This window comes from Megascapheus bottae, chromosome 10 (genome assembly GCF_031878675.1).
Source record: "Megascapheus bottae isolate mThoBot1 chromosome 10, mThoBot2.hap1, whole genome shotgun sequence".
In the NCBI taxonomy this organism is placed as follows: domain Eukaryota; kingdom Metazoa; phylum Chordata; class Mammalia; order Rodentia; family Geomyidae; genus Megascapheus; species Megascapheus bottae.
This window is the reverse complement of record NC_143518.1, coordinates 32,050,020-32,077,231: the sequence shown is the minus strand read 5'-3', so window position 1 is coordinate 32,077,231 and position 27,212 is coordinate 32,050,020. Positions and strand designations below refer to the sequence as shown.

Sequence of the window (27,212 nt, the reverse complement as noted above, 5' to 3'; positions counted from 1 at the left end):
CAGACCTAACTTGTAACCTGGCCATGCTGGGGCCCCATACTAGGGTCTTGGAGATCTTGGTTTACCAAGCACTTAGGCCTTGCAAAATTCATCAGCTCACACCATAAAATGGCAAGGTAAACATGATGTATACAAACAAGTTTCCAGATATGTACCTGGAAAGATATGAGGAGAACCAGTACGAAGAAGAGACCAGGAGGAGAGGAGCATAGTTTTTAAACAGGGATAGAACTCACCCCATTAATGTGCTTCCCAAATCACCCCTTTGTCTTAAATGGGGTAAATTTCTTCAATATACTTGAAAAGCCATCAGTATCTGTTGTACTACTTTGAAGCCAGTTCCTGAGCTTATTTTTGTTTGTTTTGCCCAACTCAGGAACACTTAAAAGTCAGAGAACAAAATGTAAGGGGCTCGCACTTAAAAAGTGTTTCCTTGATGTGTTGATTCTATCACTGATTCCCTTTATCACAGATGAAGGGAGGGGGTTTTAACGTGTCATCACAAAGACATTGGAATGGTTATGCCCAGTGTTATTAAAGTAGTCTCTTGTCCCTAATGTTATTAACCATTAATAGGTACTGATGGCTTAGAAAGCCACATGATAGGATGATTTTTATAAACCTAGAGTCTTCAACATTAATTAATAGGAAGCAGAACAGTAGGCAATTATTTTATGTTGCTATCTTTTTATCTGCACCTAAGAATCCATCCAGACTTTTTAATTCATTCTTTCAACCTTGGTCTGTAGTTCTGAGCAGTAGTGGTAATTCTGAAATCTTTCAGAGAATGCTTTCTTCAAAACTGCATTAGTTGCAAGAAAACAAACTAAATTCTGGATCTTCTATTAAAAAGGGAGAGTATAGTGGAGAAGAAGTCCACCCTGGGGAGAAACTTACTTAATGTTTTTCACTCTTTGCTTTAAATTGAGTATTCCCTACTTCCTGGAGTTGGGTTTTGATGTCTGTTATCCCCCTCCGGAGGTTGATTCCCACAAACTTGTGTAGAGCTAAGTTAAATTACATCTATTCAGAACATGGAGCTCCACGAAAATTATTTCAAAGCTTGCCAGGGCCTCCCTTCATGTAAGTTGTGAGTGATTTTGCAGTGGCAAACATTCTTTGAAATATGCTTTCAGATAAGGCAGAATGTAATACTCTTCTCATTAACCTACACTTTCTGGGATGTGCTTTGACCTAGCTGAAAATCATTTCCAGTCTTCACAGTTCAGGGAAAGCTAAGCATGAATGGCCAAACTCAAAGAACTGAGTTTTTGCTACTACTATAACTATTCTTATCCAAATTTAAGCCCATTGTGTACACACACACACACACACACACACACACACACACACACGCACAGAGCTCAGCTCATATTTGAGCTTTGAGCACTTCTTTTCTTCCTTGAGTCCTTCTAAATTGCTTTGATCTTTTTCATCTTTCTTCCAGTTACCTTTGAAAACTATTCTTATCATTATATCTTTCTATCTTTTCCTCTTATGAGTCAAAAGCTAGGTTAATTACGATTGATTCATATAAGTAGTGAAATTCATATCAAGAAAAATAAATGCTTCAAAGTACAGTTATGTGCAGTAGCCCTGAAATGTACCCAGAAGTGCCCCTTCTCTTCCAGTTTAACTCTGTTTTGTTCCTGTATTTACAATATTTTAAAAAAGCATTTATTTTTTTTCTCTCTCAAATACTAATACCACAGTGGTACCATTTGATTTTTTTTTTAGCAAAGACTTGGCATTTCTGCTGTAGCATGAGCCACATAGGCCTTTGAGTCCTATCTTTATGATTTCACCCTGTGAATACATTTAAAAATGCATGTAATTTCACAAACATTTTCTTTATCTGTCACTGTTGAGGCTGTAAATATATGTGTATATATATATATATATACAGAGAGATAGATAGATAGATAGATAGATAGATAGATAGATAGATAGATAGATATATGCTGTGGTACAAAAAAATGATGACCAATTCATCTTTCCCTTACCAAATTCATAGTTAGTTTTACAGTTATATAAAATCTTCCACAGCACTGTAGTTCAAAATAGTTCAAAATCCCATCTGGATTATGTGATATTAAATATTCCTCCCCAATACGAGAATTATGAGGGTAAACTTGAATTTGACTGTTCTCTGTTCCTGTCTGTCAGAGGTCTTTATGTAAAGGGAGCAGAGATACCAAATTAAGCCAAGACAGCTGCTGTGAGCCACATAAAGGAAATAAATTAACAAATGAAAGTACATTAGGCTTATTGTGTTTACTGGCTTTAACATTTAAAGCCTGGAATTCAAAAGAATAATTAGTTGTGTGCTTGAGTTTTTCCTTATGTAGATAACACTAAGCTTTGCATGAAATACTATGGGAATTCTATTGGATTCAATTATATTGATGTGAAGGTCTATTGTGCAATTCAATAAGAATCTAAGTCCATATTAAATTGGTTTAACTTTAAAAAAATTGAAATTAATCTATGCATGAAAGCACCCGTGCGTTGATACAGATTTATATGGTATTTAAATGTCTGTGTATTTTGATGGTATAAAACCAGCTTTATCATTGATAGGAAACAGACATGTTTCTTGATATGTTTATTTTAGTGACATAAATTAAGAAGTGAACTTAAAATTTGGTTCTAAAGTGAGAGTCCTCACTTAAGTGAACAGATCTTCTATGGAAAAATGTTAGTTACTTTGGTTGTGTTTGATTTTAGTTCACTTTATTTATTTGTTCCTTTTGAAGTTCTGCTCTTTTCATTGATGCCACACACACACACACACACACACACACAAATCATAAATAATAAAACTGATTAGCTTACCTCTTCTCAGGCCTTTGCCTTTTTCTGCTGCAATGCTTCTGAAAGATGGAACATTAACTTTCTCCTCTTCTCTTAAACCATCCTAGGTATCAAACTGGTTTGGAAATAAGCGAATCCGGTACAAGAAGAACATAGGTAAATTTCAAGAGGAAGCCAATATTTATGCTGCCAAAACGGCTGTTACTGCCACCAATGTGTCAGCCCATGGAAGCCAAGCTAACTCACCCTCCACTCCCAACTCAGCGGGTTAGTTTCTTCTTTGATTTGAAGGGATTTGGTCTCCATTTTTGTACTTGCTTTTCCTACGTTGAGATTTTCTTTTCAGTTTTGATTGGTTGATTTATATGTCGAATTATCCTTTTTGTTGTCATTGTCACTTTGGGGGATTTCCATCATATCTGAGCAACAGTGTGTTATAGTCTTTCTATAGGTATACAAAGGTTTGCATTGATGCTTTTAAGTTGAGATACAAGTATGGTGATGAGTTTTGATGAGATCTCTGCATTACCAGGTTCCAAAAAAGTAAGTTAGACTCAGTACTTAGAGACAGTTCCATTAAGTTGGATTGTGTGTTTTTGTTTTGCTTTTTGGTTTGGTTTGGGGTTTTTTGTTGTTGTTGTTTTGTTTTAATGTGAAATTTTTATCCTGATCTATTTTGCTGACCTACACATAATGTCTAGACCACTTACTAGTATGTAATCTACGCAAGAATTTATTCTTTTTTGGTTTTGTTTTGTTTTGTTTTGTTGTTGTTGTTGTTTTATCTTGCCAGTCCTGGGGCTTTAACTTAGGGCCTGGGTGCTATGCTCTGTTTTTTTGTTCAAAGCTAACATTCTACCACTGGAGCCAGAGCTCCACTTTTTGACTGTTTGTGGCTTAATTGGAGATCAGGGTGTCATGCACTTTTCTTCCTAGGCTGGCTTCAAATGGTATTCCCCACATCTCAGCCTTCTGAGTAGCTAAGATTGCAGGTGTGATACATCGGACACTGCAGGAATTCACACTTAGAGCAAATAACTTTTTATCAAAGTCTGGTCTGAAGAGCCAACCTATACTATTTCTGTGTATTCTTCATAGTGTTAGTCTTTATTGCTTATTTTATTCATTTTATTTACATAAACTGCAAAGAAAATTACCAGTTGTTGAGTCATATTATTCATATTCTAGATTTCATGTACTCTGTCCTCTTTGGTTTGTTTTTGTGGCTATTCAAGTTTTTGTCTCACAGAATATACTTTTTAATGTGACTGCCTCAATCAATTCTGAATTTCCACAGTATAAAAATAACTCCATAGTGTTTTTATGCTATAGAAGACATGTTGGTCCTTTTTCTAGAAGTGGAGTGTGAGGGTAAAATGAATGTTTCCTTATTGAATTATTTGGTATAAGATTATTGCATTTCCTCATAATGAGCAAGATAAATCTATTGGATGTTGCATTCATATTTTTTTTAGCAAGACTGGGCTGCCCACACATGGCTATTTTGTTGTTGTTGTTGTTAAATAGAATCAGACCTGAGAGTGGCCTGACCTTGGTAAATATGGATGTGGGAAAACAATACTGATTTCCATGAATCTAGTTTTCCTTTCCCAGGTCTGAAGGTTGGGTTACAATGAGGACTTTATTTACTTTTTAAAGTTTTTTGTTGTTTTCTTCCTTTCCCATCAGAGTAGAGTTGACAAAGGCTCAAGGCTAACAGGTTCATTCACCAGAGTTTTCTTCCTTCCTCAACTGGTCAATTATTAAACATTTCAACCCCAACACCGCACTGGAGACAGAGCTTTTCACTTGTCTCTTTGGAAGAAGTACAATTCTGTCAACATTAGCAAAAATGCAGTCAATACTCCAGCAAAGGATATCATAATGCAAAACAGATATCAAAATGACTTTTTCCTGTCCCTGATAGGCTTGCATTGCAGATGGCTTAGCATGATTTATGACTAGTCCTTAGAAGAGCCCTGTGGACTCCCTTCATTACTAAATCCATAACTATTTATTCTTTCCTAAAATGCTTTAAAAAAAAAAGAGAAAAGTAAGCATTTTAACCCCCTACTCTGCATTTAAGAATTATGTTGGCTCTTACGGAATGTCAGTCTATGATTACAGTATTCTAAGGAATTTTTCTGGTGGCTTAAATTTCATATAACTCTTCTGAGCATAAACTATTATGGAAAATTTGAGCTAAGTTTGTCAGTCTTGCCTAACTTGTTGTAAATACTATGCAAAGGAACCTCTTTGTGAACTTTTTCTAAAGTAGAAACCAAAGAAAAGATACAATCACATGTGTACAATAACATGGTACCATAACAATAAATGACTTAACAGGAAGAGTTATAAATGAGCTTTTCTGTATTTTCTTCTGCTTTATACATAATCAAATCATGTACAGATATCAATGATAAAGAATCAAACTCTTATAGAATGTTTGTTACATGTGAAGGAGATATGATCATTAATATATGAAAAAATATCTTGGTAGAGTTTGAGATCCATAGTTCTAAAAACTCAGATTTTTTGTTGTTTTGTTAACATTAAAGCAAGAGTTTTTGTTGTTTTTCGGTTTTGTTATTATTTGGTTTTGGTTTTCCCCAGAAGCATTACTTACTGTAAATTCTCTGGTCTGCTGAGTAGATAGGAGTTTACTATACATCAATCCTCTTCCTTCACTGGTCTCTTACGAGTCACAGCATTTCTATATATTTACTTAGGGCACTTCTCAGTATTCCCAGCCTCATCTCTCTCTCTTTAACCAGGTTTCATTTTTTTTTTTAAATCACATAGAACTAGAACCTGTGGAGTGATTAGCAAGCATTTAGAGGCCTTTTACTTGCTTTACAGTTTGCATTAGCATAAAAGACAAAATGGATGGAGCCCAAAGGAAGATTAGAAGGAAGGAAGGAATATGAACTTGTCACAAAAGAAGTAAAAATTTGGGGCCGGGAGTTTGGCCTAGTGGTAGAGTGCTTGCCTAGCCTGCACAAAGACCCGGGTTCGATTCCGCGGTACCACATACATAGAAAAAAGCTGGAAGTGGTGCTGAAACTCAAGTGGTAGAGCTCTAGCCTTGACAAAATCCAAGGACAGTGTTCAGACCCTGAGCTCAAGGCCCATGACTGCCAAAAAAAAAAAAAAAAAAAAAAAAAAAAGAAGTAAAAATTAAAAAAAAAAATGGGACACTGTTGAAACAATCTTAAAAATCATGGGCCCAAAATTCACTGCAGACCCCTGAATTCTTAATTTCCTCTTTTTGATGAGATTATGAAGACATGAATTAAGGCCTTAGAAAATGCAGAGCTTTGCCTTGGGAGCAAGAGGGTGATATAACTAAATAACTAAGCTTACATGGTAAGACAGAGGATGGAAAAGTTAAAAAAAAAAAATGAGGATCTTGTCTCCAAATGGCCTAAGAGTCCAGTGTACTCAGATTGCTTGCTTCATCTACCTGAAATTTGGCTCTCTAAACCACTGAAATCAAGGCAGTATTTACTATGTGACTACTTCATGGAATTTACATACCTCTTGATGAGAAGTAAATGAGCGAATACATTGAAATACTGTGTTTCTTAAGAGAAAAGGGTAAATCTGTTATTATCCTAGGTTACTCAATGAGGGGTAAATTTGAGTACCAACAGAATCCTGGTCCTGAAGTCAGTTTCATTTATGAGAGTTTTGAAGGGAGGCTGTTGCTGGCATTAGTGGATAAGGACAAACATATGGCTAAATATCCTACAATGCACAAGATAAGATGTTCCTCACAAGGAAGAATTATCTAGATTTAAATGTCAATAGTACTGGTTTAGGTTTTATCATTATTTTATACTTTTGGAGTATGAAGTTAATTGGTTTTATATAGATGTAGCTTGTTTTTGTTTCTTGATATCTTAAGTCTCCAGAGATTCCTCAGAGTAGAAAAATGATATCTAGGAATTTATCACATGAACATAGATATTAACATACCTCCACATGATAATCAAAGATGATCCATTATTTCTTCTCTATCTAGTGAGGTATAAAATAAGTCTCTACTCTAAATATCAAGGCAGCAGTTTTAAATGAGCCAATTCCTAAGCCAAATTAAGGACCTTCCAACTGACAAGCACATCTAGAAATGTGCTTCTAATCATTGCTGGCTACTCCATGAAGCGGGCGCTGTGTGCAGGTAAGGTTCCTGATTGGCCTTAGCACATGACATAATTCTGCATCCACTTTTTTGGAATTCTACAGCATCTCTGAGAGCAGCCCATTCACTTTCTCCCTAGGAATTCTGTACTTGACAGGAGGCTATCTACTTATTCCATGATAAGTTTTTTTCCCAACCATCAGTGCTGAATGAAAAACTTGACTTCCTCTCTTTTATTAAGTGTTAAGTGTGGATTTGTATCTGCTTTTATTGTGCTGTTATTATTTTTTTTTCTTCTGCTTTATTGTGGTATCAGTGGCACCTGGTCTCTTCTTTCAGCACCACTACTGCCTCACGTTACTTATCAGAGTAAGCCATGGCAGTGCTGAACATGGGTGCAGAGACAATGAAACATTGAAACAGCCAAACCAAGTGCGCAATGGACGATTTCTGCAATTACTGTTCTGATACAAATGCATTTGTACATGAAGTACATTTATATGCGCATATTTATCGCTGTGTACATTAGGCAGCCAGACATATTTACAATTTATCTATGCACATATATTTTTTAAATCATCTGTGTCAATTGCAGTGCGTATCTTGTAAGTGGCACAGCCCATGTCTTCATGGCTTCATGGAAGCCATGCTACTATGTACCAGTATAGTTTCGTTTGGGGGCTTCTCCCATCTATTGCCCAGGTGTTGTGCTGATTGCCACAAGCGTTCAGGATATGTGTCTGTTACATGGTATTGGAGTGGGGGAGAAATGAAATACCTGGCCTTCAAATTCAACCCACCAGGGGATGAGGTACTCAGGATGCTTGATGCCATACAAATAGTTATGATTTGGGTTCTTCAGTGGTGATGAAACCATGCAATTTTGACACTTTCTACATTGGCTTTTATTGTTTGGGTCCTACTTCTGTGACTACAAATCAAATTTGATGGGAATGGAAGTCATATGAAGGTCTGTATATATCCACATGAGAATGGGATCTGAGATTTATACTATTTCATCTGTAGGCTGGGGAGAATGCTTCCAAAGATTCCATGTTAATGGAAGAAAATTCTAGGCCAGAGCTTTCAACCCATTGATTGAGTGTGGGCTGCACTTGGTCAGATTTTCTGCTTGTTTGGCTAAGACTAGACTTTTCAGATAAACTAAACAGAGAAGTATGTGCCAGATGAGACAGAGGCCTTTGGATAATGCTTGAACTATTACTCTGATGAAAACACTTATTTTTGCCCTGGAAAAGCAGGAATGAAACAAGCTAGCAAGAAACAATGAAAACTTTTCCCTACATGGACAATCAGTTGATGTAGTAATGAAGTTAGATAAACCTCTCTTGCATATGTATACAAAAATCCCATAGAACAAAGGAAACTGGAGATGTTTCTTAACTTAGAGTTGTCCCCAAGTGTGTTCACCATCTGGTTTCTCTAAAGGCTCCTGCTTTTGAGGTATGATTCTATTCTGGGCAGTTACACTCACAGCATAGTTGCAGAGTTTAGCACACATTGCCTGGTAAGTGCTCCTTCCAATGGGGAAAGAAAAGATCTTCTCCTGCAGCTCTTCATGAGAACAGGGCAAGGGTCTAAAAGAGCTCAAATCCCTGTCTTGGGAGAAGAAAAAGCAGGTGTCAGAGCTGAGGCATGAATCATTATTGGGCAATTTCACACTGATGATGGCTGTCTCAGAATACAAGAGCAAGAGGGCAATTGAAGCAATCTACTATTAGAAATCACAGAGTGCAACTGACCTGGGTCCCTGAGGTCTCTCCTTTTCCAGGCTAACGTCATGTTTTAACCAAACCTTGCACGTTGAGCTTTCTTTCCTAATGCGCTGAACTGCACGATGACTTCAGAGTAATATTAAGCTTTTGTGAGCCCTTGTGTTTAGATTGAGCTTGAGCACATTTTACTACAGCTGAGCCCGTGGAACCTGAATGGTGCCAAGAATAGATCCAAAGGCTAACTCTCTGGATGAGGTTTTCATCTCTAGAAGGTGAAAGCCAATGGTTATCTGCCCTTCTGAAGGCCCACTTGCAAAATGGTTATGATTATCAGTAGCATTTCATATGTCATGCATGCTTGAGAATTTCTGGCCTATTAGTCTACTTTATGCTTCTCCATCCTGGCAGTAAGCAGGGAACAGGAGATCATTCTTACATGATCTTAATGCCTGAGTGTTTTCCTGGGTTCTTTGCCACCCAGAGGGAACTTTACCTTCTTTCTGGACAATAGGATTATCATTAGACCCATTGGCCAGGGCCAGGCTTAGAATATGACATGTCCTCTTCTCTCCTGTACTGCTCCCGTGTGAGTAGATAGATTCAGCAATAGCATGGTTAGAATCCAGTTGAGTAGCTCAGATGCTCTCTTCTGGTGACAGAAATACCACTGGCCAGCCCACACTCTCCATCCTGTGGCCCTCTGGCAAACCCTCAAATTTTAGAGACATGAGTTATCCTAAATCGAGAAGAACGCACATTTTCTCTCTCAGCTTGAAGCTGCTTAAAGAAACTATCTTATCAACAACCTATTAAGGCATAGCTTTACATATTTCCCACAGTTTGCTCCCTTTGTTGCTTGCTCTGTTCCTCCACGCTACTAACCAGACTCTGGAAGTTGTTTTTATTTCATTTTTGATTTGGGGGGTTGCTTTGCATGTCATTTCTCCTCTTGGCTGTTAGTTTCGGGTTGAGCTTTATCCTTTCTGTGATTCAGGTGCCTCACTCTTTCCTTTCCAGGTTCTTCCAGTTCTTTTAACATGTCAAACTCTGGAGATTTGTTCATGAGCGTGCAGTCACTCAATGGGGATTCTTACCAAGGGGCCCAGGTTGGAGCCAACGTGCAATCACAGGTAGGGACCCAGCCAATATGCCACCAGATGAATGCATTAAGACTTCAAGAGCCCTCAGTCGTATTGGCTTTCTGCTTCTGTACAGAAAGAAAGAGACAGTGACAGAGGCAAAGAAAAAAAGAAGAGGAAGGAATAGAGAAAGTAATAGAACAACCAAAGTAAATCAAAACAAAGACAGCTATTGTCATAGGACTCTTAGTCCATAATTCATTAATGCATTTGACTCTGGTGTTGTCAGTCACACTAGGAGGGTAGAAGAGAAACAGCAAATTTAGGGTGAGGTGGCCCAGGGTATCTTACGCAAGTAGAACCAATGTGTGTTTTAGTCAATAGAGGGAAAAGAAGGAGGAGTTCAATCCATTGTCTCCATTTTCAGGTCTCCTTTTCATTTGTTGGTTTCCTATCCTTATTTGTTCAAAAAAGAAATAATATATAAGTAGGCCAATGTGTTAATATTTCATGACTTTAAGTTTTAAAACTACTCTGATCAGATGCATTTTCTTGGCCATCGTTGAGTCAATAGACTTGGGTTTCTGGTGATAAATGTAAGTCCACATTAGGAAGCAAAAAATCAAGTGATATGTAAAAATCTCAGTGCTCCTTGATAAATGGGTCACCTTCATGACTCCTTAGGAAGCCATTCTACTCTCTCCACATGAAGTGTGACAGGAAAGAGTAAAGTCACATGCATTGGGTCAGCATCAGGAAGGAAATCCATTTCCGTGCCAATCCAATTTCCCACTCTACATACGGAACAGAAAGCATTCTATGACTAGAATCAACGACCAATGATTCTGCATCTTTCTCAAGAGACACAGCATGGGAATAAGTTTGAGGTGACACAGTCAGATTTTGGCCAAGAGACTAAACAATAGAACATTATTTAAGTACTCAATAAAGAGGGTTTTAATCAAATTCTTTTCTCCCTGTGAGATGGCAGCTAACTTGGATTTTTGCAGGGTACCCAACTAAGGAAAGGCTGTATGGGATAATCTATAGGGAAGAAAATTGGGGAGGAAAGTTTTAAAACCCTCTTTCCTCTAAATCCCTCAGCCACGCAGCCTCTGCCTTCTCACAGAGCATTGTGGAGTCACAATTCATAGTTTTAGTGTTGGGAATCCCAGTCCTTCTACTGTTTTACTGTCTTGCCTACTGAACCCAGGACTGAGAAAATGTTTGGCATTAGGAGAAGTCTCAGCCTCTGTCGAATGGAAGACTATCTCCCAAAGGATCGCATTCATTTGACTTTTCCCAATGGTCATCCCTAAGATATTAATGATCTGTTTCCCTTCCCCTGTATTTCCTGACTAATTCCCTCTTTGTTGTTGTTGTTCTGTTTAGGTGGATACCCTTCGCCATGTTATCAGCCAGACAGGAGGATACAGTGACGGACTCGCAGCCAGTCAGATGTACAGTCCGCAGGGCATCAGTGTAAGAAAATAAGGCTTCACCCTCCCACCCCAACCCTTCATTTCTGTTCTATCACTACCAATTATTTCAAAGCCATGGGGCCCAGAATGCCACTTAGTAGAACTTGTCTTAGCTTTATGGTCACCTAGTTTCTTGTTTCTGTATCAGTCATGCCATCGGCAGCATCCTACCCACAACAAAAGTGGTGATTGGGCAGGCTTCATGCAGGCAGCTGGCGTCTAGGGCTGTCAGACACAATCAGTGTTTGCATGGCACCTGCGGCCACATGCATTCAGCTGAGAGGAGCTGCTAAACAGGTGACACCTAGTACAACAGTGGTAGGAAATGTCACCACATGCTGGGGCCATGGAACCTGGGAAAGAAAACCTGTGGTCAAGATCCATTGCATCTAGGTCTGAGGCTGGGAAAGAAAAAAGACCTTTTCCCAATCTGTCAATAAACAAAAAAAACCCATAAATTAAAAAATCGACACAGAGCCTGAATATGTGGAAGGCTAGGGAGGGGTTTAGACCATCTTCTTGTTCTTGGGTGCGCTGGCGGCTTCTGACTAGCATGAAAATTCATAGCGACAAGCTATGTCGCATAGAGTGAAATCGATCAGACAGACACAAGGAGAACCGAGTGTAGATTTGGGACAGCAATCCAACTTGATTTCTCAGATCAATCGTGTGCTATCTCAGCAGTGGTGACAGCAAGTGGGGACAAGAGGGCAGCCTGGAAAAGGAGGCTGTTCTTTAGATCAAGGGTGATTTCCTGGGCTTTTAGAGGCCACGTAAGGCTCCAGGAGAGGTGTTGGTTCAGGGAATGATGGACGGTTGGGTAGCGGGAGTGAATCATTTTTACTGTTGGTTTTGCTGTTGTTTCAATTGAGGTAAATTAGGGATGTTGGGGAGGGTGGGGTAGACGTGGCTTGTTAATGTGATGCTTGTCTTGTGTGAATGGAGGCATCATGGCCCCTTCAGCATGAGTCAGTTCATTCCTAGCTATCACCAGTCGGAAGGGAATCAAGAGATTGATGATTGCTTTATCAGCTCAGGATAGTTTGTACGTATGTGTTTTTTTTTTTAATAAGATTTTTGTCCCATAAAAGACAAGGTATGGGGACTTGAGTACAGTTTGAATATGCCAGGAATTTGCCTTTTTTGGAATGATCTAAAAGATGGTGGGTGAGTAGATGATTCAGAGAAATAGAGTTTACTCCAACGTTCTTTGCATGTCTCCCTGTCAGAGCCAGGGCACTTAAAAAGGCAAAACCAAATCAAAAGCCAAGAAAAAAAAATAAAATGAAGAAACAACAACAACAAAACCTGTTGCCTGCCTTTGGAAGTCAAGAATTCCCCATCATCAGAGAGCAAGCATGGTTTGGCAAGAGGGCTAGAGAAGAGAGACAGTTGACCTAAAAAGATCTGTTAATTAATTGTACAAAGAGGTTACTAATCCATAAGTCAGGTTATTGTTCTCTCACACTGTGGCCCCTCCTTAAAAAGTGTTGGTAATTTTGAAGGTCACTTACATTTGTAATTCTTTCTATTTTACCTTCTTCAGGCAAAATCCCTTCTAAGTTATTATCTTATATATACATATATGTAGGTATGAGTATATATATATACATACATGCATACATACAAGTCTCCCTCTGGGATGTCAGAGTTTGTCTTGCCAAACATTAGTGATGCCACTTTCTAGGAACTGGAAGGCGAGAGAGTCCATCTTGTCCTTTGCTAACAATACTAATTGTTGATACTATAAGAATGACTGAGTTGTTGGGAAGCCTGAGTAGAAAAATACAAGGTACTATGGTGGGGAAGTATTTTCCCTGGCAGGAATTCCAACTGTCTTGATGTGTAGTATCGAGGACACACATGCATTTATGTATTCCCTGAATTGTTCTAAGATACAAGATAGAAATCATCATTCTGCAAAAATAGAAGAGAGAAGCAGAAGAAAAGTACAAGCATGTGGAGACTGAGCAGGAAGTGAGTTTGACAGCCATGCTATTTGGCATCTTTCGTTCCTAACTGGGCAATAAAGAGAAGTATAGCTTTCAGACTTGGGGTGGAGGGGGGGACTGGGCCGGGGAAAGAGTTGGGTCAAATTGACCCTTCTGATATCATCTGGTAGGCTGGGAATCATTTCTGAAATAGTATAACCAAACATGTGCAGACCATTATGTCTGATTACATAAGCCCACCACGAAAAGTAAACTTGAAAAGGCCACTTGAAAGAGTTTCTCATTTTGCATTATTTTTTTTCTCTTGCTGTGAAGTGTGATGGTTTTATTTCTTGGTCTTTAATAAGCAGACTAAATGAATCAAAGACTGATTATGATAGGATATGCTCCTTTGGTGTCAATTTTAAATTGTGCCACCTTCAGGGACTAATCTAATTATCATGAGACGTAATTTTAGTTGATCATATTCAGTGCTGAGATACATATGTGCACTGAGTAGGGTTATGGTTGCTAGGGAGAGAGGGGGAGGAAGGGAGAGAGACAGAGATAAAGAGACAGAGAGAGCAAGAGCAAGAGAGCGAGAGAGAGAGAGAGAGAAGAAAAAGAAGAAGCAAGAGACAAGGACAGGAATGGAATGTCTGCGCCAAGAAATAAAAATAAACAGTCCCTAAATCCAAAGCAGCAATGGAATTCCCAGCTGGGTTCTGGATTGTGTTTCATTTGGTGGAGGACATTTTCTGGGCAGCCTTTATCCATTTCCCTGGCTGGGTTTCCACAATACCCATATCATATGCAACTAGTGTCAATTTTAAGTCCCATAAAGTACAGACCGTTTGTCTTTAAGTAAGCATGTAGGAGTAGGGTTGCAGGTAGTGCTACAAGGGGAGTCAGGAGATCCCTGTCGTAGAAACCCAAAGGCAAGCATCAATCTCTCCTCTCAAAAAATAGGACCAGTAATTCTTACCCCTTAATACCTCAAGGGTGCTTTAGGGAAAATGAGAAAGTAAGTAGAAAAGGACTTTGCAAAGCATAATTTGTTCCACATGAATGCGATATGAAATGTTATAAGTGATAACTTTCTAATTTGACCTTTCTCTCCTCTTGTATAAGCAGTTTTCACAGTAGGTCGTTCCTAGTGAGGATAGATTAGGTCACTGTTGTTACTTATTTTTTCCCACCTTGAGATGGAAAAGCCGGCTTTTGAGATGGATATTGAATTTTTCAGGGCCTAAAGACCCCCTTCCTTAGCCATGTGAGTTTTAATTATACCTCCTTAAGAACTTTATATTCTTATATGACAACAGGCAATTCTTACTGGGTTTAGAGTTGCTCTCAGTAATGCAAGGAGATTATTCCTCTTCTTGTCAATCAGGCCTGCTTAAAGATAGCATAGCTAGCAGCCTTTCTTTCCATTTTCCCTGCCACCATTATATTTCTAGAAATCATTAACTAGACCTTTATAGCAGATTTCTATCACCATTACTGACTTTAGGTTTTCGTTTCTCTTGCATGTAGCACTTGAATTTTCTCATTCCTTGTTCAGAAATCACCAGTGGTCCTACCTAAACAAGCTCAAATCTCATATCCATTGTCTGGTCCCATGTTAACTCTCCTACCATTGGCCATCCACTCACCTTCAAAGTCAATTGTCAATGCCCATACTTTCTCTCCTCATTATATTCTCTCCTCTGTATATATTTACTTATGTATGCCATCCACACAAATGTCTCATAGAACCTACCATACTTTCTCTGTCCTTTTCCATACTTACTCTCCCAAGCCCACATCCTCCTTAGCATCTTTCTTCTTAATCTTTCTTTCCTTTTCTTATTGCTCTGTTTCTACCTGTCTCTGTGTCTCTGTCATCTCGCTACAATACACACACTTCCCTTTCCTTAAGTATACCAATCATACTTATTTGTACTTGTATCTTTTACCCCTGTATAATATGTATGATCATAAATAGATGACAGGCCTATGATATGTTATTTTGATTGAACACATCAATAGATGGTGATACTGAAGAGAGAAATAGATGGGGGCCAAGAGTTTGGCCTAGTAGTAGAGTGCTTGTCTAGCATGCATGAAGACATGGGTTCAATTCCTCATTATCACATATATAGAAAAAAGCTAGAAGTGGTGCTGTTGCTCAAGTGGTGGAACTCTAGCCTTGAAAAAGCCTAAGGAAGGGCCAGGAATTTGGCCTAGTGGTAGAGTGCTTGCCTAGCATGCATGAAGACCTGGGTTCAGGTCCTCAGTACCACATACATAGAAAAAAGCTGGAAGTGGTGCTAAGACTCAAGTGGTAGAGCTCTAGCCTTGAGAGAGTCCAAGGACAGTGCATAGGCCCTGAGCTCAAGCCCAGGACTAGCAAAAAAAGAAAAAGAAAAAGAAAAAAGAAAAAGGAAGGAAGGAAGCAAAGAAGGAAGGAAGGAAGGAAGGGTGAGCCTAAGGACAGTGCTCAGAAACTGAGTACAAGGCCCAGGACTGGCAAAAAAAGAGTAAAACAAAAGAAAGAAATATGCATTTTAATAACCACTAGCCACAGTAAGTGTATCGGCTATGTGGTAGTGACTAGGGGTGACTATTATTTTAAATATTGCATTCATTCTTAAATACATTGTCTTTTTAATTACAAAAATGTTTAAGTTGTTCCTTAAAAAAAGAAAGGAAAAGAAAGAGAGGCAAGGCAGGAGCATGGAGTTCCAGGCCCTTCCCAGAAAAAGGAAAGTCTCTTCAAACGTTTTGGCTGATGGATTTTTCTGTAAAAAGAACATTTGAGTCAACATTCATCATAGGAAGTTATATGGTGATACTAAAGAAAAATGACCCCTTCAAATCCTTATGTCTTCCTATCCTGAAATAGTCCTTGTCAACTTTTGCTAAGAGAGTCTCTGTGAAATCTTACTTTTTTATTGGAGGGGAGCATGGTGATGGGAGGGAGTGGCCATTGTTTGCCCTCCCTCCTAGCTGTGGGACTAGAGCTTCTAAGAACAAGCTGGAGGGAGGTGGAAGCAAATTATAAGGAGGAAGCTTGCATCCTTCTGTAGCTTTTCTTGTGAGGACTCATCTTGCCTTTCTGGGTCTGGCTTCATTTAAGCAATACTTGTAAGACCCTTCAGTTCAGGAACTTCCCAGTCTACAAGAATGACTATTGCTTCTCGTGGTTAGCACAAGAGACAGGAGACTAACTTTCTAGCCTACTCTACTGCCTCCCTTCCAGTTGCATACTGAAGACCTAAACAGGACAGAGAAGCAGGAGCTCTCACTCCAAGAATTTGTCATCTTTGGGTATCCAGGGATTTGTCATAGATAAGAGCATTATCCTCTAGGATCCAGTGATTTAATTTAAGTTGTTTTAAAATGTGAGTTAGGTGCTGTCTCAGTCCTGAATGTAGATAACTCTGTAGATCTTACTTATTCAAAAACTGAGGTGATGGGGGATGGAAAAAAAACTTGGGTGATATCTCTACATAGGCAACATGCCATTGTAACATGAATTTATTATGAAAGTTCTCACCAGTTTTTGCTTTGTAATAATTATGGAAGAGTGATAATGGAGATGAGATCTTTATTTTCATAAACCCTAATATGCATATTTTGTTTTGATTTTCTTTTCTTTCATGGTGGGTGAAGTGGGAAAGAAAGAACATTTGCTATGTAAATCAATAGACTATAAATCATTAGGACACAAATACTCTCCTGTTTAAGAGAACACATTTGAGGCATTTGGCTATTGCAAAGTTTACTTAGGAATACTTGGCCTTGTGCCAACGTTTTAATTTTTCTTTTCTTTAACTACATCTGAGAGACCTCTTTCCACTTAAAATACATATGAAATTGTAGGACTGGGAAGTAAGGGTAATAATTAAAATTCAGATGCAAATCTTTAAAAATGCATTTGAATTATAAAAAGCTTTAATTATGTTTTACCAAAGTGAATTTGAATTTTGAAGGGATTACATGCTACCCAGATGTGCTGTACAGCTGGTTGTTGCCTGTGTTTACCTTCTGGCCCTATGACCAGGGAACCAGGGAAGAGCCCCAGGCTAGAGAAGTGGAGGGATGTGAATATGGTGGACTAGACGTAAAGGTGGGCAGACAGAAAGAACAGAGTTGTCAGGAAGCCTATAGTCGAGCTCTTCTTGACTGAATCCCATGCTTCTTTTAATAGATCTTTAAAACTTAGCACCATATGATCTCCTGAATCTGAGATCAAAATACGTTTTGGGTGTGTTTTAGCCCACAACAGTTGAAGAAGTAACAGTTTACCCCTGGCCATGTGAAAGCCCTTTAGACGTACGAAAAATAAGTTCAGATTCTCCAGTGACTTATTCGTGCACACATTCATTTATTTCATTCATTTCCACATTCTCTTTTTCCTATATTAACTTACTCATCCAATAAGAATTATCCCTTTTAATCTTAGAGGAACACAACGATTTCATATATAATCAAGGCCAAGCCAAGATAATATGAAACTTCTATGCCAGTCAAAACATGTTTTCCCTTTCATTCTCATTTTAACACCACTTGGAGTCAGATTAGATTTCCTGTTCTTCAAAGATTTGGGCGAGGGAACAGATCAACTATAGTCTAGGAGAGAGTATGAAGTTCAATGACATGGCAGAGAAGAGTAACTTAAGAGAAACCAGTAATATTTTGAGAAAAGTAATGCCTCTACTCAGAGCTAGACCATGGGTTTAATGCAGTAGCAAAATTCTTTGCTTTATGGAATTTCTTTATGGAATTACTTCTAATGAATTTTATGGATATCAAGCACACCGACAGGTTTATTCCAAACATCTTCACACATAAACTGTCTGTATGTCTTAGAGAGAGGGGGGGGGAGAGAGGGAGAGAGGGAGAACATGAGGGTATTTTTACATGAATTTGCGATCCATTTCTCTCAGTGTTATTATGCACACTTTTCCCTGGATAGAACTATTTCCCGAACTCTGAAAAGGAACAGTTTAGCTGGACTTCTTTTATGACTTCTTCCAGCATCATCTTCTATCCATAAACAATGATCTTTTTCATTCCTAAGAAAATGGGAAATATTACAAAGTTCTAAATAAATGATCGTGTAGTTGGAAGTTTTCCTATCTGTGAGATGACAGTGTGTCAGTGTGCACCATGTTCTTTTTGTTACAATTGGTGTGTTACAGAATGCCCTCTGCTAGGCCCGTGTCTGGCCCAGTGATCATTCTGTGCTTAAGCTGCAACCTGAGAAATGGCTTCAGACTCAATTTGCTGCTGATTTCCGCTCCATGAAGAAAATTCACAACCTCAAAAAGGCATTTTGTTTCCATAATTGCGCCTGAAAGTGACCTACTCTCCTCTAGACTTTAGAAAATATTAAGCAAATTAAATAAGCTAAATTGAACTGAAAGAAAAAACAGGCATAGATTCTTTAAGGTGATCCTCGTCTCATTAGATCTTGCCTGGCCCCTACTAACCTTTCCAAAAGAGAGACCATGTTCTTAGACAAGCTTGTCTTTAGATAGAATATTAGAGTTGTTTCTTAGAAATTCCTGTTGTTATTGTAAATAGAGTAGTTTTTTTTAAACCTCTAATCTCTGGCTATATTTGAGTCTAAGGAAATTCTTTTCCTCATTGCCAAATATCAAATATTTAGATCTCTAAATATCTAAATGCATTCCAGTTTGACAGACTGTATAAATAAATGAATAAATGCTTCGTTCAACACATGTTTACTGAGAACCTTCTAATGTCTATACCAGTAGTATAAACATAAAAAGGACAAAGTTCTTGCTCTACATAGTCTCAAAAAGTGTGGAAAGCACTTCCTTCAGCACCACAAGAGTTTCTGAGCTGTGAAGCATCTCAGGTTCCACCCAGACCTGCTAAACGCTACAGTTTACACAGATGCCCTGGTAGTTCTTAAGTGCATTAAGCCTTAGAAGCTCTGCTCTAATACATAACCTTAAATGTTGCCATGGGCTTACTTAAGAGAAGAAATTAGCATTACTTTCTTTTATTGAGGATACCACTGTTTTCAAATGTTCCAAAATTTATTTTAAAATTTTGCAAACATAAAAAATGTTGGATTTTACATTGAAACCAGCAAGCTCACCACCTAGATTCTGTCATTTTATTATTATTTGTTTTATATTCTTTTTTGTTTTGTTTTGTTTTCATATATTTTTATTATAATTAATAGAGGGTTTCATTATATTCACCAGATAGAAGGTACATTACTTCACAAATATTGGTAACCTTTCTCATGTCATGGTCCCCATTTTTATGTCTGCTGGCTTTATTGTACATATTTTCAGCCTTCTTTCTTTCATCTATCCATATTGGGTTTTTAAAATATATTTTTAAGTATATTGCAGCTAATATCACATTTCCTTCAAAGAAATACTACTGGAATGGATATCATTAGTAACATATAATATATAATATGATATGAGAGCTTAATATTTAGTTGTAGTTTTTTCTCTTCTGAGGCAAAATTTTAGACAAATTATTAACCCTAAGTATATATTCTCAGAATTCTGACTGATGCACACTCGTGTTCAGTTTGCTTTCCTGTACCTTCTTGTGTTTATGTTTCTTAATAATTTACAAGATTAACCAAAAAATAAAATAGAAGGGAAAGGAAAAAAACAAAGACACGTAATTATCCAGAATATTCTGGTCTTTTCTCTAAGTGACCTAAGCTTCCCTTCTTCCTCCTTTTCCTTCACTTTGCCTTTCACTCTCTTCCTATCAAAAAGCCAAGCATTGCTTAACAAAACTTTTAAAGACATATAAGTCAAATAAGATTTGAATTACGGAGTGATTTCTTCACTTGCAAGATACTATATTTCTCCTCTAGCAGCTATTATTTTTTATATTCTCCATTAGTGTTCTTGAGCTGAAGTCTAGTTCATCTTCTCTTGCCTTCACAGACTTATACTAACTTTCTTTTTTATTTTTAGTTATATTTTTATTGTAATTAATAGAAGGGTTACATTATATTCACCAGATAGAAGGTGCATTACTTAATCATTGCTACCACTTCTCATGCTTTTGTCCCCATTTCCCTTCTCCACTCCCTCCCCTCATCTTGTTTTCCCCCTTCCCTATCTTATTTCAAATAAACAAATAAACATATATACAATGTATCAGATAACAAGGTAAGATGGTATAACAATATGAGATAATCAAGAGTCAACAAAAGAGATGAGAAATAACATAGCACATTAAGAACAACAGTCGTACCCCCAGAGTCCTATATTTGCCTAAGACAGTAGTTACTTCTCAGGGAACTGATGAATCATGGGAATGAGAAAGCCTATCCTCAGCCATGAATTCAGAGGATACACCATAATGTGATGAATCTCTAATTGAAGAAGCCTTAGCACCTTTTCTCACCAGAGCACAGAGCTTCTGGAGAGGTCTAGCACAAATACTGCAGTCTGGCGTGGAAAAGGACCAGAAACACCACTTTCTGTGCACCTAAAGTTAGGATGCTTACTGAGCCTCCACCAATATCATCTACCAAGAGTATAAACATTCTGGGGCCGGGAGTTTGGCCTAGTGGTAGAGTGCTTACCTAGCATACACTAAGACCCATATTCAATTCCTCGGTACCACATACATAGAAAAAACCCAGAAGTGATGCTGAGGCTCAAGTGATAGAGCTCTAGCCTTGAGAAAGTCCAAGGACAGTGCTCAGCCTCTGAGCTCAAGCCCAGGACTGGCAGAAAAAAAGAGTATAAACATCTAACATTTATTACTATCCATATTAGAGTCTGCCTTATAAATACTGTCAATTCCACTTCATGAGCAAGGAAACAGAGGCTTTGAAATGTTAAATATTTTACTCAAAATCAAATAACTACTTAAGTATTATACTCAACGTCAAACAGCCAGTAGATAACAGAGCCACAGTGTAAACCCTGGGCATTCAAACTCCAAAGCCTCATTCCTTCCCTTTATTCTCACAATTCCTTAAATCCCTAATAAATGAAAGAAGCGGACAAGAACCTTACAGTGCGAAAATATGTTATGTTGTCTGGTAGTAAATATTTTTGCAACTTGGTTGATTAAAAAAACTAAGAATTCAGTTATCATTCTACTGAGATGTATTCTCTCAAGGTAGCATGGAGAAGGTGTACACCTAGTCAATTATTTTCATAAATTTGGAAAATTATAAAGGCAGACCATCCTGAGATTGCCTTTATTATGTCCTATTTAATTGGCCAACTTAGTGACTGAAGAACGTAACAGAAGAGAAAACAGAAATCAGAGGTCAAGCATTGCTTCTTGGTGGTTTACTTTAATAGAAGGCAAGATGTTGGGGGAGGTAGTTTCTTTTATATATATTGGGAGGGCAGTAAAATGAAAGAAGGAGGACAATTTTGTTGGAATTTAATCGATTGCTAAATAAGGACACTGGAAGGTGGAAGACATTCTAAAATAATAGCTATATAAGCAGCAATATTGTCCAGACTAACAGAAAGGGAAAGGAAAAGTCACTTTCACTTTCCTGATCCAGGACATTTTTCAAGGTTATCTGATCATTATTAGTAAGTTAATAAATAAGCTGGGGTGTATACATAATGACCTATGAGTAAAATCAGAAATATTAGGTAGACAAAAGCAAATGACATGAAGAGTACAAGGTAGTACTAAACACTGAGAGAAGTTGGAAACAGGCATACTAGTCAATTCCTCAACAATGGAAGAATGACATTGTAAGGAACATGATGCCATTGCACGTGCAACGACAAAACAAAGGTTAAAAGCAATTAAGAGGGCCGGGAGTTTGGCCTAGTGGTTAAAGTGCTTGCCTAGCATGCATGAAGACCCGGGTTCGATTCCTCGGTACCACATACATATAAAAAAGCTGGAAGTGGTGCTGAGGCTCAAGTGGTAGAGCTCTAGCCTTGAGAAAACCCAAGGACAGTGCTCAGGCCCTGAGCTCAAGCCCAGGACTGGCAAAAAAAAAAAAAAAAAAAAAAAAAAAAAGCAATTAAGATACATAAGCACTCATGAGAATAATAACAAAATAAACTAGGATGAGTAGCTAAATAAATAACATCAGTTAAGGTACAAAGAGTAAAAAAGATCAATTAGTATTAAAAAGGGAAGTCATATAAAACAGAAAATTAAGGAACAATTACAAAGCAATAAGAATAGAAAATTAACCATCTAAAATGACATTTAGTAATTGTATTAATAATTGACACTTACTGGCTTGTTTCTATGTGATGAGTATGTGAAATACCCAACAAATGCAAGTATTATTTTGCTTAATCTAAGTTTTGGGGGCTTTTTTTATTAGAAAGTATTGAAAAATGTAAGCCAAGTAATTCAGAGGGAGGGAGCCAGGCATCAGAACAACAAGGAAAAGAATGATAAGGGTTAATGAAATAGACCCGCAGATTTCCATTTTCATTCCTTGTATAATGCAATCATCAGACCATGGCCCAATGCTCTTCTTTCACTTTGTGTGTATGAGATGCCTGGTGCCGTTCTCTTCCTGTTTTGGTCTAGAAGCATTATCTTTTCCTAAGGGTTCCTCCGTAGTTAAACTCCGTGGTTAAACTACTCACCTCATATTATGTAGCTTAGACTATTTTGGACAACCTTCACTATTCTTCCAGAATGTGCCCCCATAGTACAATGGAGTTTGGATGGGAGTCTTTTCCTGGTACCAACTGGACATCCTCTCTAGACCACAAACATCTCGGAAGGATCATCATTTTTGTATCCCTTGCCTTCACAAGGCTGGTACCTAGTAGATGTTTAATTCAGAGAATGACTCTTCTTTCCTTTTCCATTTCTTTCCATTTAAAATAAATTGATACACATCTTTAATCTCCCATTTATTTATACCATGTACCCTTTAATCATCACAACTTGTACGGAAATCTCTTAGGGAATATATATTCAGGGACCAGATGTCTCTCACTATTTATTTTTGTTTATCCACCATATATTGGGGGAAGGGTTGTCTCTATGGCCTTGATCTTCATCCATGATCCTGATCTTCATTCACTCATTCTGTTTAGCATTTTGTCATGATCTATCAGTAACTAGTAATTGTGTTAGGTACAGAGGCAGAGAGAGGCAGAGAGAGGGAGAGAGAGAGACAGACAGACAGACAGACAGAGACAGAGAGAGAGACAGAGAGAGACAGAGAGACAGAGAGAGTTAGTCTGCAAGTGTCTGTTTTCTAGCAGCTCATCATCTTGTCTAAGGTGATCTCTGAACATGACCTATTCCTACTGGCCCTATTTTTCAGTACAAAGAGATAAACCATCTAATCTATAGTTTTTGTAGGTAATGGTTATGTTTTTAATGCAGTTCTGAGATTGCTTGCTAACTTTTTTTGGAGGTCAAAATGCCAGTTAACCAGTTCATTTACTGTTTCTTTCAAGGCAAATGCTTGGCCAAAAACTGTACTGGCTTTCCCTTCACAACGAGCTTCTGAAGTTTCCCCAACCCACTAAGGCCTATGTGAGACGTGGACTTCCTGTCCTAGGCTTTGTCAGAATCTTGCATTTCTTTTTTGTGATTAAAAAATAATCTTAAGGGGGGGCCGGGAGTTTGGCCTAGTGGTAGAGTGCTTGCCTAGCATGCATGAAGACCCGGGTTTGATTCCTCGGTACCACATACATAGAAAAAAAATAGAAGTGGTGCTTAGGCTCAAGTGGTAGAGCTCTAGCCTTGAGAAAGCCCAAGGACAGTACTCAGGCCCTGAGCTCAAGCCCAGTGGCATAAATAAATAAATAAATAAATAAATGATCTTAAGGGGCGGGAGTTTGGCCTAGTGGTGGTAGAGTGCTTGTGTAGCATACACAAAGACCCAGGTTCAATTCTTCAGTACCATATACATAGAAAAAAGCTGGAAGTGGTGCTATGGTTCAAATGGTAGAGCTCTAGCCTTGAGAAAGCCCAAGGACAGAGCTCAGGCCCAGGGTTTAAGCCTGGGACTGGAAAAATAATAATAATAATAATAATAATAATTAATCTAGAATATTTAGAGATTGAAAGGGTATCCTACAATAAACTCTCTGGAAATGGATTCCAGTGGCTCTTACCTTTAATCCTAGATATTCAGGGGGATAAGATCAAAGGACTGATGTTTGAAACCAGACCAGAAAGACAAATCCAAGAAACTCTGATCTCCAATTAATTAGAAAAAAAAGCCAAAAGTGGAGATGTAGTTTGAGTGATAAATTACCAGCCTTCTAAATGATGGCCCTCCAAAAAACAAAACAAAACAACAACAAAAAACCTCAAAACTGCTTTTTGCACTGTGATCTTCTTGCACTTTGTGCATAAGTGCAATTTTATGTGGGTGTACAAAAAGTTCTTCCAGTGTTCAAGTTCCATGACCAACAAAAAAAAGTATCATTTTGTGTTATACTTAATTTACTAACGATATCTGAAAAATATTTTCAATATTATTAAGAATTCTTTTTAAACATATCTTTAAATAACTTTGAAGAAAACTGTTGTCATTCAAGTCTAGGATTGTAACACTGTGGTTAACTTTATAGTACAGAAATTCAGTGCAAGTATATCAGTATATCATAGTTCCCATTCCCACACTTTCAGTAATAAGACCTCAGCAGTTTTCAGTCTGTGTGATTATTTACTTTTAATTTGGATTACCAATTAAGTTAGATTTTTTTTGTTTATTAGCATTTAATTTCTACTCTCAAAATTTCCATCTTTTTCTGATTGATTCTTAAAAATTCTTGCCCATTGCGGATATCCTTCTATTTCTACCCCACATTTAGAAAGGAGAAAATTATTTATCCCTATGAGTCAGAAAGACAGAATAAGGCCCTTAGGCTCATCCTATTTCTAGGGAAAATTCCTCAAGGTGAAAGCTGAATTGTAGGTATACTAGCAATGTGGTTGATATTTAAAAAGATACAGCCCTATATTCTGAGTTAGCATTTTCTATAATACTGGTCTTTTTTTAAAAAATCAAGTGCTTAAAATGAAATCTAAAAATTATCTAAAAGAGAAAGTCGAGTTGTGACTCCGTTGGCAGAATGCTAGCATTTAGCAAAAGAAGCTCAGAGACAGTGTCTAGGCCCCTGGGTTCAAGTCTTAGGACTGGCATAAAATAAGATATATATAATAAATTATCTAAAAGAATCTAGAGATGCTGAAAATGTTTGTCCCATGCCTTCTGTTACCTAGCCCAGGACAAAGAAGTTGAAGTTACGTCTATGTCAAAACTTTCTTAAGAACTTAGCTAGATTCGTGTGATGAATGTGATCCTTTGAACAAGTTAGTGGTTCCTCTTCTTTCATTGCCTGTGTCTATCCATCTCCTGTGTCTCCTTTTCCCTTTCCCTATCCATAAGAAGCACATGCTATGGGTTTTTGCACTTGAGGATCTCCACTCTGCTTTCTTTTTCTATAGCAGCCCAGCACCTACACTGAGAAGCCAAGACAGACTCCCAATCCCTTAGAACCGCTGGCACAATTTCACTGCAGAGATTTCTGCAATGGAGGGGAAACGCATTAAAATTAAAATTTTCAACCCTCCTTAAACTTGTATGAGAATCTCACAATAACAGAGGGTATAGCCCTTGCATCCACTGGCTTTCTCTAGAATGGGTGCCAATGGATTGCAAATGAATGACTACTTTTCAATTTCTTGCTCTCATTTCATCAGCAAATAGAATTATTTATACAGCAATATACCCTATAAATTAAGCACAGTAGAGGCTAGTACCCCATTCTAGCACATTCCCTCCACAGTCTCTGTCTTAATCATGTTCCCCACCCCAGCTTCCCATCCTACCCCCCCACACTTTCTGTTAGCGGTAATGACCCTGCAAACACTAAATGGCATTTGAGTGCATTAAGCAGCAAACTCTCCAGTGACATAGCAATTATGGCTCTGAAATAGATTTGGTGCGTCACGGAAGATAAGGGTTTTGAAAGTTTCTGTTGTGATTATAGCCTGTAACTCCCACAAATAATAGGCTTCAAAATAAGAGGCTGCCAACGGAGCCTTTGTGGCTTTGTCTCAGTGATGGCACGTAAATTGCTATTAATGTCCTAAGTGTACTTGAATATGCCAGTCTTCAGGATGTGGAGTTGGCTCAGTGTCTTTCTTTACGCGGCATGTCATTGTTGGTCTGATAATCCGGGGTAATTGCTGTCTCTTGGATGGTCAGAAAAGTATAAGAGGTTTCGTTTCCTGTGTGATGGTAAATTGCTTCATAATGCATGCCACGAGGGCACGTTCTTAGAAGAGGCTGTGTGTGTTTCATGGGTAGCCACCGTTCATCATGGCGATGTGTGTAGTCTCTGAGTGTCCCCTTAGTAAATAACCGCCCTGTCAACAAAACCAAAGCAAAACCTAAGGTTATAAAAAGTGAAGCCAAGAAATTCAGTTCTGTATAGGATCTGATCATTTTGTAATCACCTAATTTATAATGAAGGTCTAAATTATCCAGATTCGGCTATATAACCATAGTCATCTGTTGTCTCATATACCTAATCTTTTCTTTTTGTATCAAGTGCATTTGAATGTGTGTGTGTGTGTGTGTGTGTGTGTGTGTGTGTGTGTGTGTGCATTATGGGTGCTTTCTGAACCTAGGTTAACTTACCTAAGTATGTGGAAATATGGACAATTTCTAGTATTGTGTTAAAGTAGTAAAATGTGGGTGTGTTTTGGTTTGTAGAGCAATGTAGAAAGAAGGTGTTTATTCAGTTATAAATAGAATTCTCTGCACCAAGGCATCTTTATTTAGATGAATCAAGCTGAGCTTATTTTTCTTTTCCAAGAGATCACAATAACCTTCAGAAAGTTAAATCAAAGCCAACTTTAAATGTTAACCTTTCAAGTCCAAGACTAGCTATGCCTCCTATTCTTCAATTCCATCTTGCCTTCCTTATCACTAGGCTCCTGTGCTCTGCTGAGAATGGTTAGATCAGCTTCTCTTTCGGCCTTGAGGATTCTTAACCCCACTCCCTTACTTGTCTATTCCTCGCTCACTTTCAGGCAGAATTTCCAGA

General features: G+C 38.0%; 1 protein-coding gene across 6 annotated transcripts in view; it reads left to right on the top strand.

Moving 5' to 3' along the window:
• The window catches only part of Pbx1 (PBX homeobox 1), a 287,783-nt gene that overhangs the window by 223,549 nt on the left and 37,022 nt on the right, over positions 1 to 27,212 (top strand). For 3 of the 6 annotated variants that reach the window (XM_090340576.1, XM_090340574.1, XM_090340575.1), the window contains exons 6-8: positions 2,922 to 3,081; positions 9,709 to 9,821; positions 11,163 to 11,252. In XM_090340576.1, coding sequence (XP_090196702.1) covers positions 2,922 to 3,081; positions 9,709 to 9,821; positions 11,163 to 11,252 — 363 coding nt within the window. The remainder of the gene's footprint in view (positions 1 to 2,921; positions 3,082 to 9,708; positions 9,822 to 11,162; positions 11,253 to 27,212) is intronic. The other 3 variants (XM_090340578.1, XM_090340577.1, XM_090340579.1) reach the window with 1 other exon arrangement.